Source organism: Galendromus occidentalis, unplaced genomic scaffold (assembly GCF_000255335.2).
Source record: "Galendromus occidentalis unplaced genomic scaffold, Mocc_1.1 scf7180000077460, whole genome shotgun sequence".
Classification (NCBI taxonomy): domain Eukaryota; kingdom Metazoa; phylum Arthropoda; class Arachnida; order Mesostigmata; family Phytoseiidae; genus Galendromus; species Galendromus occidentalis.
The window spans coordinates 500900-516104 of NW_003805448.1; the positions used below are offsets into that span (position 1 = coordinate 500900).

At 51.3% G+C, this 15205-nt stretch overlaps 2 protein-coding genes across 2 annotated transcripts; one reads left to right on the forward strand and one right to left on the reverse strand.

Moving 5' to 3' along the window:
• Window positions 1-2580: 2580 nt before the first annotated feature.
• LOC100903035 (uncharacterized) lies at window positions 2581-5091 on the reverse strand. The gene is made up of 7 exons (XM_003744160.1): window positions 4984-5091; window positions 4573-4708; window positions 4088-4263; window positions 3225-3299; window positions 3020-3111; window positions 2769-2892; window positions 2581-2670 (listed from the first exon to the last, which is right to left on the reverse strand). The coding sequence occupies exons 1-7, from the start codon at window positions 5089-5091 to the stop codon at window positions 2581-2583; spliced, it is 801 nt and encodes a 266-aa protein (XP_003744208.1).
• Window positions 5092-13090: 7999 nt separating this feature from the next.
• On the forward strand, window positions 13091-15166 carry LOC100903319 (mitochondrial RNA pseudouridine synthase Rpusd4). The gene is made up of 6 exons (XM_003744162.1): window positions 13091-13269; window positions 13399-13834; window positions 13971-14166; window positions 14314-14500; window positions 14604-14871; window positions 14997-15166. The coding sequence occupies exons 1-6, from the start codon at window positions 13091-13093 to the stop codon at window positions 15135-15137; spliced, it is 1407 nt and encodes a 468-aa protein (XP_003744210.1). The 3' UTR covers window positions 15138-15166.
• Window positions 15167-15205: the final 39 nt, after the last annotated feature.

Genomic DNA, 15205 nt, shown 5'->3' on the forward strand with positions numbered 1-15205 from the left:
CTAGGCCGTAGATCAATAACATTATAGCTCAATTCCGTCGGAATCTGCGAACCGTGGCAAACGAAGAATGGCTCAACAGGAGCCGCATAGCAGGGCCGGTTGGGCGGAAACGAAAAACCGGGGGAACGGGAATGCTTGGGTTAGGCGAGAAGGGCGGCTCGCGAGTTCATTCCCAAGGTCAAGGGCGAGTCTCGAGAATACAATGACTTGTAGTCGGGGGAACATTCTCGGGCAGGGAGAGGTTCCGGTCGTTAGGGCCTGCGGCAAGCCGCTCGGAGCTCGTCTGTTCCGCCGTCAGGCTTGGCTCACAATTCTTCAAGCGCCAATTTACCAATCCAATATGCGTTCGGAAGTTTTGCGTGGAAAGGGGGGCAGGACTAGCTACTGTTTCGCCCGGGTCGAAACGATTCACGAGAAGCAGAGATCCTGCCAATAAGTTCACCATGTTTACAAGAACCAGCACACGCGTCTGTGCGAGAATTCAACGGACTTGCGCATCACGGCACGAGTGCGCGGGTTCTGACAGTTCCCCACAAGTCAAGGTCTCGAGGAGCGCCATTCACGATACGCTTGATTCCAGCCGACTTTCGCCTCCCGTGTGAATTATGGTCCAGTCTAGATCGCTGAGCGTCATCATTAGCATCCGGGATACCTACAATGGAAGCAATTGACCAGCCCCATCAATTGGCATCGGAAGTCGAAATCTTGCCCACGGTAAACGTTCTAATTGCGTCGAGATCAAGCCTGAACCAAACTTCACGGATTTCGCCTTATCCTCGTTCCTCGTTTCCTACTTTCCGGTCGAACCCTCGAGTTGCAAAAATAATCCTTCAGGAGACGTTTTCCTCAACTTGTGAGGGACGGATAGCCCGAGGTTTCATAACCGCGGTCGTCGTATTCTGTGGACGCGCAGCATCCGCGTCTTTTAATTGTCCTCTGCATGTCTGGATCGGCTCAGCTTGACAATTTTCCTCGTGGTAAGGCGTACACGTTTCTGTCTTTCAGTGACTCAGGCTGACGAGTTCTATGCTGGACCTCCATACGTGCGGTGTTGTATCGCACTCCTGTCGCTTACCCAGTGACTCCTGACGTCAGGAATTTTCAGCGTGATCCCGAAGAAAATCTGACTCGAGGGAGACAATGTCAACGACCGCGAAGTTTTTCTGGGACTCGTCCCAGCAGCGTCTACGCCAAGAGTTTTTTCTGTGCCACGGAAGACATGACCCGGATATGCTTTCCCAAGCGTCGGAAAGGCTTGAGACATCGGAGTGGCTCCGCGAGAGAGTCGGCAACCATACGTATCTTGTTCGCGAGTAGCTCATGATCCTGAGTGGTCCATGGGATGAAAATAACCAATCGGAGGCCCGCGAGAAGCTCATTCAATCTACCAATAATTTCATCATCCAATTGAAATGGTGCGCTCATCTCCCTCACACCCAGCTCTCACAAGTCAGTCAGGAGAGTGGGCAAGGATAAGTAGCCAAATTTGATTGGCCGATTTCCCCACGTCGCGAATCCTTCGGAGCGATAAACTGAGAGCGATCAGAAACGATTCAATTATTCCGCTGAGGCGTAAATTGTATATTCCAGGAGGCCGAGAGGAGTCCCCGAGTTCGGAATGCGCCCTGGGTCGAATCTATTCTTCTGTTGCGCAATTCATTCTCTGGACTTGTAGGCACTGGATCCGATCGGAGCACGTACTCGAGATGCGAGGAACCGATGGAGCCGCTTGACGACGACGATTCTCTCCCAGTGGATTAGATGGCGACGAGCGCGCCCGATGCGACGTTTATGTGGTGTGATATTCAGGACTAGAAATCCTCTATATCTCACGAAGTGATCCATATTTCAGAGCGGCGTCGACGTCCTTTACGAGAGCAAGAAGCTCTTACGTCCGCATTTCGCAGGTTCTCTAATCTGGTCCGATGGCTCACAAGCTTTGAGCTCATTAGTTGATAGTTGACAGCCAATTGAATTACACCGACGAACTTGGAGAATCATGGGATTTATTATTCGTATATGATAGGCTCACGGGTTCTGAATTCCAAATTCTGAAACCGCTAACGGATCAACTGCAGAAGCTCCTCCCCCTCTCTCAGAAGTTGCGAGCGGCGATGAACCATCTCTCTTGAGAAATGGAGTGGAGCATTGTGATATTTGGACAGCATCCGAGAACTTTTTCCCCGATCTGTTCCCAGCCTTGCACGAAATTTCTCTCGTGAGCGGTTTTTCCGACCATATCATGGAACCATAGCGTGGGAGTTTTCTGAAAAGTTCCCCACTTCTACAGCCGCATGACCAGTGCTCAATGAGCGTCCCGTTCAACCGGCAGCGTGCGACACCCAGGCTCGATTTCAAGGCAGGATAATGTCGACTGGCATTCTAGGAGGATTCATCCCCCATGCTTGATGCCGCTTTCACCCATGTACACGATTCCGCCCCTCGGAATTTAGACGAATTTCAGATCCCTCATACACGTCGTCTGACTGATGAAACGTCCTCGTCGACCAGTCGATTTTCTCTGGTTGCGAGAATCAGCTCAAGACGGAGCTTTTCTTCATATTTCGCAGTCCAAAGATCTCAAGGTCCGCGGTTTAGCAACCATTCGGCAATTCGCATCACTTGTTCCGGTATAGCTCTCTTGGGTGAACCTTCCACACGACGGTTTTCCTGAGGAAAAGATGAATTCATTCTCTGTCGTTCAAGCAATTCTTCCAATCATTTAGAAAAATGCTGAAGAAAAGAGCGGCTGATCAATATTGTCTTACTTGTGATTCGGCTCCGACGATCTCGTGCGGTCCAGACGTAACTCGTTTCACACTTTCGGCTTTTTCTCGGTCCAAGAGAACCTCAGCCATTGGGTGGGGCACCCCCATGATGCGTATCTTATGTCTAGAAAACGAGAAAACGTATCAACGAACGCCCGGGAGAAGCCTCTCCGGCTCGTCGTCGTAGACGATAGCTGCGGGCGGATTTGAAGCTATTTCATTTCGTTGACCGCCTGATCCACAAGCTTTACCTGGACATGATTCGTTCGATATTCGCGATGTCTATTGAATCCAATTCCTTTTCGTTCTCCGCGGTCGATTCCGCGCTGCTCTCTGAATTCGCCTGTAGACATAAGACTTGGCGAGTCATCTGCGAGGAGAGATAGCCGTCGGGGACAGCTATCCAGACCTGTCTAACTTTCCAAGATCCCTCTGATCCGCTCTGGATGAACTTGCCTTCGTCTTCGGACCGTCCTCGCCGGAGACCGAGCCGGTTGCATTCGATCCTTTTTGACTTTCCGCCATGTCCGGCTGGAAGAAATTCCGAGTGAACGTCCGTAAAGCTTATGGAACTGAATGAAAACTCGGCTCTCATGACCCTCGTCTGATCTGCCATTGAGGGGGGAATTCCGAAACGATCCTAGGGCTGACTGGCGCCAGACGGAGCTGCCGGTCGTCAATCAGCAGGAAAACTCTAAACCGATTCAATCCTAGGCAGAACCCGGTGGACTAGGAGTATAGCGCTACTATATCCTGGATTCAGCGAAATTTCGCGACGATATCAGAAATTCCTAGCGAGCTCTCACGCTACCGAGAAACAACGACCACCAAGCTGGGGAAGCTTGCAGCGACGCCAGCCTGGCGAACAACTCTCATATCGGACCTTGTTGAAAATTCTTAATCGGAAAACTGAACTTGACGATACCGCGATTCGGAAGTCATTGAAACGGTTGGGCAGCCTCGCAGAAAAACCACAGAAATTCATGATTTCTTGTATTCTCGCCCACATTCCTTTGAGTTGTCCTCTCGTCGAAAATCGGCGGAGTGGTCATTCGTTTTTTTTCTGCCTCCGATCTCCTTCCCCGATTCAGCTAGCTTCGATCGAAACAGAATGATCAACGTAGGGATAATCCCAAGCAGATTCTCCACTAGCCTGAGACCTCAGCGAAAGCAAAAGAGCTCATCATTGCCGAACTTGGGAGGTGTTTGAGTCTCGTGCAGTGGAGGAGCGTTGTTCTTTTATCTACGCAAGCTCGCGAGTGTGCTTCACGAGAGAACCCGAACCGCTGCCCCGCTCACCACGGACACTGAAAGCTCACCTCGAGATTGTGTATGTCAATCTTTTCTCGTTGATCGTCCTTGACTTTTACGAGCCCCTCATCGCCGGAGGCAATCTCTTCTGTTTTCTCGCTGGGGCTAGTCTCTACGCGTCGTGGAGCGCTCCGACCCTGATACAAACCCGTTGACCGAGACACTTCACCTTTCGATGAGAGCACTTCTGTGGAAAGAAATGACCGCTCAGATTCTGGTCGATCCGCTCTGAATGCGCTTGTGGTTTCTCTCAAACATTGAGAGGAAAAACTTGAAGTGGTCTGTTCCAATCCGATTGCTCTGGAGCGTTTTGCGCTTTTGCAACCTTCCCAGTTCTCCAGACTCCAGGATTATTGGAGGCAATCGCTCCGAAATTGATCGCTTAGTCTGCATACGACTCGTGAGCGCTGAGAGCAGCACGGACGTTTTGATTGGATATATTATATCAGAGCATCCGGAGAAGACATAAGTTCGACGTAATTTCCCACTCTACCGTTACTGTCGTCGTCTTTCTCGACTACGGCCCTCAATATCGGGGCTGAATCCATCAGGGCCACTTCGGAGCTCACGCCGAGCGGCCAGCCCAGTAAACGCGAAGATTCGTCTTTCTCGAGCATCGCTTGACCTTCCTGGAAGGCAAATTTCGATAATATTCCGGGAGCCCGACGATCGATTGCCGCCAGGGGGAGGCGCCAATCCGCCACCCGGGACTCCTTCGAGCTCGCAACAGGCAAACAATCATCGCATGATAGAACATCTAAAACTCCGGAGCGGCAACAATTCGCTTAGCGTGCCCCCTCCTCTGAGCGATTTAATTATCATTCTCTCTGAATCTACCCGGAGCAACTGAGTTCCGGATGGAGTTCAGAAGCCTGTTTAGAGCGACTAGCGGCGAATGGCATACCTCTCCTGCGTAGATTCTCCGGATGAGTACGTACTGGCGAGCCTCGAGAATTTGCGTCAACAGCGCACAACAGAAGCATGCGACGATAGGTTGACTGCGTAGTTGCATCTTGCGCTAATCTCTATCGAGTTAACGGCGTTGGCGTCGCACGATCGAAGCTCGGTCGTCTGGTCTCGAGTCCACGAGCCGGCCCTCAACGGGAGGCGGGAAAAGAAACTGCTCCTGCTTCAGGCAAGCCGCCACGACTCCGATATCAGAAGAGGATCAAGGGTTATCCGGCATCGTTTGGGACACTTGAGCACTTGCTACGAGAGGCATGACGCACAGGAACAGGACAGATTCGTCGACGGATGCTCGAAGTCAGCACCTCCCTACGCGAGATATTTCCGCGATGCGACGTTTCCGAGAAAATGATTCACAGCTGGATTGTTGTGGAAATCCCGCGTCAGTACGCGTGAACGATCCCGGCTGGGAACAACGGCGGGGCTTCACGTTTATCTTATGGAGTGAACAGGCGAAGGAACGGTGGTGTCTTTCGCGTAGCTTCCAAATGGTGTGCTAGCGGTGTTTTTTTTGCGCCACTTACTTTCTCACTAAGTCTCTTTCCAGCCCCTTACCGAAGCTGGCCAAGTGTGACGGCCAATCCGACTGAAGACAGATTTTTCGGACAGAGCAACACGGACTATGCGTATACGGTGGACTTTCGTCTCCGGGTCGTACCAGATCTCTGGGTTGAGGGGAGAAGCTCGAGCAGAGAGAATTTCTATAAGCGGGAGCAATGTTTATACAGAGAGACGCGACCGGACTCGAAAAGCTCACTCGGTCAGTTCGATGCCCGACTGCAACATCGAAGGTCTCGGTTTCGATTAAGCGAGAAAATTCTCGTTGGCTCGATAACGCTGTGAAGAGAGAATCCGATGATTCATGAATCCCGCTATCTCACATCGATGCCGGGATCCATGACATTACGGGGTCTAGGAAGTTCGCACTCGGAGAGAACTTCGGCCGATGAATGCGTGCTGCCTCCACGCAACTCGTGGAGAAAGTTCGGAATCGGATATCTTTCTGCCAACAAGAGTCTCGGGTTTAATTTGCAAAATACTCCTACCAAAAAGGAAGATGCACTCCCCATCGAGACTATCGGAAGCGTCATCACTCTGCATGGTTGAAGAATCAGGGTGGAGCAGTGCATCTCAGAACAATGTTCCGCTTTCGAGCACCGAGCCATCAGGTGGCTCGACGCGGGCTGCGAAAAAGTTGAGGGAGCGACCGCATCAGTGGATGGTATGTACGTGGTCGGAGAGGCTGGAATCAGAAACCGCTTGGAGAAGCAACACTCAGGAGCAGACGTGGGCTGCATGACCTCGAATGGGGTTTGTTCCGATGTCCTCAACATAAAATGCCGGTTTCAGGATAATCTCTCCGGGCACTCCGCGCGGCGCGTCACCTCTAAGAGATCGACAGACGGGTAGTTCCCGGGGGGTCGCTTCACTCGATTTATCTTGAGATTCTCCCGAGTTCAGGGTCGTCCCGACAGAGCTTCTTCGTACAGGCACGTATGAATCGCCAGTGGTGCGTCCTCGAGACTCGTCGCCGTGTGACGTCGATCGGTACATCGCTCTCTATTCTCCGTCCCGTTAGAATATAACATGGTCCGGAAGCGTCCAAGCTAGCAATGTTTTATTCACAGGTATGATCGAATCGAACAATGATCACCGATCCATCGTCCGACTGCGCGTGAAGTGTTGAGAAAGCGCTCCGCTCGCTGACTCACTTTTCAAGAGCCTTGTGGTCGACGGTTGAAAAATTTCCGTGTTTACCAAGGCGGACATTTCAGTCTATCGCCACTGAATAGAATCACGCAAACGAGAAATCGAACTGAATGGAAAATCGTTGGGCTTCTCCCTTGCGTAACAAGTCGAAGACATCCACCTCAGGACCTAATCCTCCGACAAAAAAAGGGAGGCAGAGATTCGTGAAGTTCCATCCTTGATGGAAGCTCCTCTGGCCCACTGCAATCGGCTCAGGTAACGGCGAGGTTCGACGAATACAAAAAACGTATGCACCTCGTGAGCTGTAATCTATGAAAAACGGTATATTCCAAGCGCGAGATACATGCCACATGTGTATTGCCCGGGAATTTCAGATCTCGAAATGAGGTATCGTCGACGAGACAACGGACTCGGGTTTCGACAGGCGGCGTCTGCACCAGTAGGACCTTGCCTCCTGTTCCGAGTATGCTGGTGTTCGTCAACGCAGGCTGGATCTGATAATTGTTTCCATTAACTTTCGATTCGACCTTCAGCTGATTCACGGGCACTCGGTATATTTCGGGATCGACCCACTCATTTTGGGCTATCGAGTCCAGTAACGCAAGATTCGAAATACCGAGGGCTTGCCGTGAACTCGATAGCGGGGTTTTCGAAAAACCCGTTGCTTGTACCGGAGATCATTATCGTTCTATTCTCCCCGGATCCTGGGAGCCGCTACAGGACTCGATAAGGGAATTAGAAGTTACCCACTTCAAAGTCCGGCTCCGGATCTATCGGCGGGGATCCCTGCGGCTCTTCCTCGGGACGGGTGTCTGCCAGAGTCGCTTGCCGAATGGGGCTGTCACGGCCAGAGGTTGATTGGAGATTCGAAGCTAAATTGCCGCTCGGATCGTGCTCGCAAGCAGTGCCTTCAGTTGCCGAGCTGCTGCCCGAGCTCATGTAAGTGAGACAGATGAGAGCACCATCAAGTTAACGGAGCTCGCTTCGGATCAACAGTGAAGGACTTCAGGAACATATCATGGCTCACTATTACATTAAATTGAGATGTCATGTCCTCGTGTTCCATCCTCCGAACTCTAGTCTTTGCAGGCGACCGGGACCTGTTATCATAAACAGCGCGGCGTGAGCCTGTCTGGCCGCCCTTTCTCAATGTTGATGGCCGGACACGTCGCGACTTCGTCGCATATGCTCTCATGTGGGTCTCCACGGATTCGCTCCGCAGTTCATTTCGCGATCGAAAATTCACATCCTCAAGGATGTGACCCGTTATGAAAAATCGTACTACCGAATTCTTCCTCGGAGCGCGGGCTGTATACATCACAATCGATCTTTGGAATGGAGAATGCTCAAGATCTCGCGCTCTCGAAATTCGACAGAAGCTTCATACGTGTGCTAGCTCAGAATCTCTCCCTCTGTTGCCAGCTCATCTCTTTGAGGTCCGATGGTCTCTCACGGAAAAATTATTCTTCGAACTCGATCATTTCTGCATTTTCTCATTATTCAGAAAGTTCCGCGCCGAACGGAGCTCTCTCAGCCGTTCGCGCGGGAATCTCTTCCTCCCGTGTGCGGAAGCGGGCTTGATTCCGCCTGGAATCGGAATGCGTTACTAGACGATCGTCCGATCCTCTGACGTTCGATAATTGGTTTAATTTTCTGTCAATGATAAAAGATCCCGGTACTTCTGAGATCATTTCCTTCAATTGATTATTATTGTTCATGGCTAATTCGTAATACATATAATTCGTCGTCTCTCGAGCTGCGGTTCCTGTTTCAGTGAATGAAGTTTGGAATCTCAGTGTACACAGCCTGATATCCCATCAGCTTATGGGCCAGGAAAGAGCAGCTGACTTCTGAACCTATGTTATATGATTAATATCATACCGATAGAGCGCGCCTTGAGACGACAGAACTTCCGGACACGGGAATACCCAATGACTTCTGCAGTATTGTCAAGGTGATTCAGTTTTCGATAAATGATGATGAGTGCCGTAGATGACATGAGCATCCAGGCGGGAGGCTACCCCTGAGCCACGTCAGCGCCGACTGGCGCTGGAGTACCGTTGCATAATTGTTTCCAAAAAAGCAGCATGGTGGCTCGTACTGTGGAAGTAGCCCACCACTGCACAGGTGTTCTTCTCTAAAAGCTCGCCCCAGCGCATGACCGGACGCTCATGTCGGAGAAATGTCGAGTCATACCGTGAATGAGTTTCCATGCTCGATCTCCTCACCGAAGTCCTTCAAACGGTGTCTCGCCCTATTCAGAGGTCATTCCACGCCTCGCCTGGACCGCATCATACCGGTACCAGTGGGAAGCTCAGCGAAGAGGATTGGAGGATTCAGAGGACTCGAGCATTATTTTTCCCGGCGCGGCGTCCCCTACTTGAGTCTCCAGCCCCGTCACGGGGATGCCTCGCCTGATCAGGGCGCCACGAGCTCGGCATTTCTCTCCTCTCGGCCGGTCACCTTCTCATGTGCTGGCGACGAGAATGAAGTCCCGTCTGAAATTCACGAAGTCGCAACAATGTGAGCGTTGGCTCGGCACTCGGCAGCAACATATTGATATCTCAGACCTAGTGTGGCTCCAAACGATAAGTTCAAAAACGAAATCAAGGACAGAGCACTGACGGAGTTCGTATCTAGAGCTCCTACCGAAGCGACGAAGGAGTGGAATGCTCAGCGCGGCTGCCATTCTTCGAGCTAACCAGGCAGTTCAACTCTCGGCTGCGAACTGTGGGAAGACGCCTTGTCGGGCGCGAGGTCGCATTTGCGGCAGGACTCCCCACAGGGATTCCTTCGAGAATGTTCGCATCTCGAAGCTAGCCGAGAATGCTCGCTCCACGGCGTCAGGTCTATTCGTCTCGCATCTCCCTGTCCGCCGTCGCATGCAAGAAGCGACTCATGAGAAGTTGCCTTCGACTCCCGTTCACTTAAAAGCACAAAAGCACAAAATTCGAGCGGATGAGACACGGATACCCTAATCGGGCAACTGTCAATGACGTCCGTATCGACGTATCAAATTCATGGATATCTCCGAACGGTGACGCTAGCCCAAAGGAATAGGAGGATGCCGAATCCCTTCATATCTCAGCTCAATCCTCATCTGATATCGAGTTGAGGTGTCAAGAACTCGGGTCAAGGTCTCACCCCAAGAAAATGTCGGACGCTATTGCACCCAGAAAACAGGTGGGCGAAAGTCAAAGTCTAGGCATGTATGCATGTTTGTGTAGGCTGGCCTTGTGTTGAATTCGCAAGGAAATCCTATCGAATAAGAAAAGAGTGCTCTCTGATGCAGCATGCTAAGGGAAACAGGCTAGGGCAGTGTAAATTCCGAAGCAAGGTCCGGCAGGTTAGAGACAGCAGACGGCTTGGCCTGCCCAGCGGGAGGGAGAAAAGCAAACGCATCAGCGGATAGAGCTACGTGGTCAGAAAAACTGGAGTCAGGAATGGCTCATGGATGCCCCTCTCAGGGTCAGACGTGAGTAGCATGAATTTCGATGGGGTTTGTCCCCATGTCCTCGAAACATCATCTTAATCCGAGAAATCATTCCCGAGTTCTTTGCGCGGCGCGAAACCTCCGAGATACTAAGAGAGGCAGCCATCGTCTCGCTGAAGACTTGGATCACTGGAGCCATGTTGAGATTTCTTCGATTCGGGGGTCTGTGTCAACAGAGCTTCTCCGGAAGGCCATGAATGTTCCACGATTGGTGCATGTACGAGACTTGCTGCCGTGTTATAACGTGGATCAGGAAAACAAATAGAATAGGGTCTAGGAGCGTTGAGGGAAACAATGTTTTATCCACAACTGCGATCGAGTTAAACAAAGATATTCGATTGAATGTCTGACTGTGCGTGAGGTGATGAGGAAGCGCTCTTCTCGCTTGAACATTTTTCGACTGCCACGTGGCGTTCGAGGGGTGAGAAATTTTCCGCGTGCCTCAGAGCGGACATCCCAGTCTATCGCAACCGGCTGAAATCACACGAACTAGAAATCGAACCAAAATTTAGATCTTCACGCTTTTCTTTTGCGGAGCAGAACGAAGTTTTCGACCCTGGAAGCTGATCTTCCATTACAACCGGGGAAGGGCAGAATTTCTCATGGGGCATCCGATGACAATCGCAAGTCTAATAGCCGGCCCGGACTCGATGGGCTCGCGAGGTGCGCCGAACGAAAAAGGGTGTGATGCTCGCGAGTATCGCGCTGGCTATCTCCATTCCCGTCCAACATATAAAAATTAGGAGTGCGAGGCCTCCGGCTGAAACACAAAGAGGGGTATCTCGCAAATTTCGAATTCCGGGCTGAGGTTTCGACGATAGGCTGAGGGATCCAGGCTCCGAGGAATAGCGTTCTGCGTATGGAAGTTCCTGCTCTCCTCTCCCACAGGACGCTGTTTCTTGAGCCACCCTTGAGCTCACAATACAGTGTCTCATCAGCTTCCGATCTGGCAGTTCCGAACATCAAAGCGCGTCATCACAAAATAAATTAAGAATCGAGATCTGACCGTAGACTCGATGAAGGTTCAGCAAAATCTGAAGCGGATACCGGAGTTCCCAGTTGTATCCTCTCCGGATACGGGGACTCGCTCGGAATGTCGACATGACCCGCTTCAGGATCAGAGTCCGGATCCCTTGACGGGGATTCCCTAAGCTCTTTCGCGGAAGGAGATTCTGAAGTGGTCGTCTTCCGAATGAGGCCGAGACGACAAGAAATCGGCTGGACATTCGCGGCTGAGTTTTCGCCGGAACCGTCCTCAAACGGAGTGTCCTCGGTGTCCGCGAGTTGCTGATCGAGCTCATCTGGGATGAGAAGTCCATGAGTGATAGGCGAAACTACAAACGAAACTCGAATAGGATGCTCACCGCTCGAGCAGATGAGAAGATTATGTCCATGTCCTCCTTCTCAGAGAAATACGAACCCATTCGCCCGCGTGGACTCCAGAATGAGTGGGCTCACCTAAAGTTGAACGGAACGCAGCGAGACGCTTTCTGCGAACAGCTTCCATTCTCCGAACTCTATTCTCAGCCGACCGGAACATCTTCTTGCACGCGGCGTGAGCCTTCTCCGCCGCCTTCTTTTCCGTGTCGAGAGCCAGTGATGTCGCCACTTCTTCACACGTATAGGTCTCCTCGAATTCGCTCCGCAGCCGTTTCAACGATCGAAACAGTCCGAGATACGACGAATCCAATTCCCCTGCGATGTACAATCAATCTTACGGAGCGCGGCTCGTACCAGACGTTCGGGGAAACGCTCGGAATTCCAGGTTCCCAGATTCGACAATGGCGTTACACCTGTGTGCGCGTGTCACCTTGCAATCTTTTCCTCTGTTGCCGCCTCATCTCTTCGAGATGATTCAGCCTCTCACGAACGCACTCTTCTCTGAGCTCGAGGGCTTTCTGCATCTCGTTTAATTTCGCTCTATCCTCTTCGAGCTCTTTCACTCGATTGGAGATCTCTTTCTCCAATTTTTCGGTGCTTGAGTCTGCCTGGAATAGAAGAGGTGCCGTGCTCCTAAGGTCATTCCACCATCGGCTCCGGTATTCGTTTGCAGAAATTTCCTCCTCGACGTTCTTACAACTCACTTCGATCCCGAGGAGCGATTTCGTCATTAACACGCACGCGTCCTCAAGCGTGGTGCGAATCCTATTGAGCTCGCGCAACTCGCTCGACAGATTAGAATGTTGATCGAAGAAACCCGAATGGAGGTCTTTGATGCGATGATTGATCTGAGTCTGGTTGTAGAGGATGAATCCGGAACTGATTTACGTCTGATAATTTCGGCCGTCATATCTCCCGAGTTTCTGGCCGAAGTCGCCGCGGATACTCTGAGCGATAGCGCCGGGAGAGATTTGGAAACCTACTTGAACTCGCAAAGCTTCCTCCGCGACCTGATTGAAGTCCTCCATGAACTTGCTGTTCAAACTCTGGGAACATTCCGCAACAAGCTTTATTTGCACGTCGAGACGATCCATTCTTCCGACTCCTGGTGATTCGAGAGTCCCAATCCACGCAAGACCCCCGAGCGGGAGGCGATGATAGAGGAAATCGATTCGCGCCAAACACAAAACATTTCAGGTCCCCACTCGAGCGGTTCCAAACCCCCTGGCCTGTTTGAGTAATCGGTAGGCCGCGCCATCGCTTGGCAGTTAAGTTTCTTTGCGAAGCTCTCTCCTCAACGAATATCTGCGGAACATTCTCCGATTGGAGACCGGATCGCGCTCCGTACCTTGCTTGCAACAGAAGCTGCATCCGAGCCGCTCGCGCTGAAGCTTCTATGATGTTCACGGAGCCATACGGGCCGAGAGAATGCTAGAAGCTTCCGAAAACAAACTCCAAACGCATGGCGGTGCGCGGATTGAACTTTTCGTTCGTTCTACGGAAAACTTTGTGTCAGTCGTCCAAGAGACTTCTGAGAACTGCGCCCAGAGGGGCGTCGAGAGACGGCAGAAATGACGATGAGTTGGACGGCTCTTATTCTCCGTATGAGAACTTCGAGAGGACGGGATTCGGTTACGTCAGGTGAGTGGCACCGGGAGATACTGAACGAGAATATCCCTCATCCTGCTGCTGGAGCTCCGATATGACTTCCCTAACGTAATGTCTTGCTGAAGAATGACATCACTCTCGAAAATACGAATTCATCTACAGACGTGACCGTGACAATCGTCCGCAACGCCACGGCGAGTTCGAACCAGATGACAGAAATCCAAGGATGTTGGAAACTCCGCCGGTGAAAAAAAAGGAGCCGGACGTTCGGATAGGAGCAGCTGCACGGCACGAGTCCGTGCTCGATCAGGAGCATGGTGCCGGTAGAACAGATCGTCAAAAGACGTTCCGCCAGCCAAAAACCCTGGGGCAGATCGATTTCGAGATAAAGACTGTTAGAAGGAAAATCGAGGAGGGTGAAGAAAGTTTCGAAGATCTGGACTCCGAAGCCAAGTCAGCTTTCGAGGTCACGAGGGCCACGAGGCTCGAGAGGGACGAGATCAAGGCTTCCGATAAGACCGATTCCTATGGTTTTCGAATTCTTAAGGCTGAAATCAAACCTCAGATATGGACGATGTCTAAGGATGAAGTGAGAAAGGTGAGAAATGGAGCCCTCGAACGTTCGCGGAGTTTTGTTAATCCCGAACCCCGCTGGAACCATTTGAGAGGCTGGCTGGGTGCAGAATTATTAGGGAGGTGGGTTTTCATGAATGAGCCTAAATTATTATTCACAGTGTTTGTTGCGCAACATCCTATTCGATACCCCGGATTTCCTGATTCTCAACAAGCCATATGGCTTGTCGATGCAGCCGGGCGGGGGCCTTAAACCAGACGATAAGATGATTCTCACCACGCATCTGGACGAGATGGCAAAAGCACTAAACGTTGAGAAACTCTACCCACTCCATCGACTCGACAAAAACGCCACGGGTGAGGCGGAAATCCGGAGGAACATTTTCAAGCATCTATTTCGCATATCCATGCTCGAAGATCGTGTCGACCCGGCAGAGGACGCACACGGCACTGCGATTCGATAACGTATGAAAGTTCAGATTTAACCGTATGATATTCCCGCAGGTGTCCTTTGCCTCGCGAAAAACAAGAGTATGGCTGATGTAGTGAAAGGAATGTTCAAATCTCGGCTCATAGAGAAGGAATACGTCGCCATAACACGCAGGGTTCCACCAGAAAAGGAAGGGGTGATCGACAAGGCGATTGCGGAAGGGTCAGTGGACGGCCGGACCCGGATGGTTATCGTCCCCACGTGAGTACCGTCCAAACTGCCATCCTGTGCATGACAGACCCCGAGACGTAGGTCGTGCCGTGAATTCGCGGATTCGGATCGTAACTGTTGTCGACTCCCTCAGAGCGGAACCCGGATCGGACGTCAGCTTGCCGAAGTTCTCGAAAACGTATCCGGCCGTCACGAGATACAAAGTCATAAGTAGTTCGGAAAAGGCAGCTTTCGTGAGGTTGTGGCCAGAAACTGGATACAAACACCAAATCAGAGTGCACCTCGGACTAGGTCTCCGCTGTCCCGTGTTGGGAGACCATAAGTACTCTCACTTGACCATGATTGGTCCTCAAAAACTCCCGGGAGAGATGCTCGACAGATTGAAAGTTCGTCAGCAAAAGGTATGCCGCGTTAGTCTCCTCCATATTCATGATGACACATAACAGATCACACCACCAATCTCCCTCCGAGCTTTCTTTTTCGCGTGCCGCATCTCCTCGACTAATCAAATATCTCCTCGGAACAGGTGCGGGATATTCCCCTCCACCTCCATGCCAGGAGAATCAAAATTCCAGGTGTCTTGCCGGGCGATCGGGATCTAGTTGTGAGCAGCAGTATACCCACCTACTTTTCGAAGAATTTGATGCGTCTGAAGATCAGATACTAGTCCGGTGTATTCAAGCGAGACAAATCATTGAAATAAAAAATGGTCGTCGCTCTCCTTCATGGTGTCAT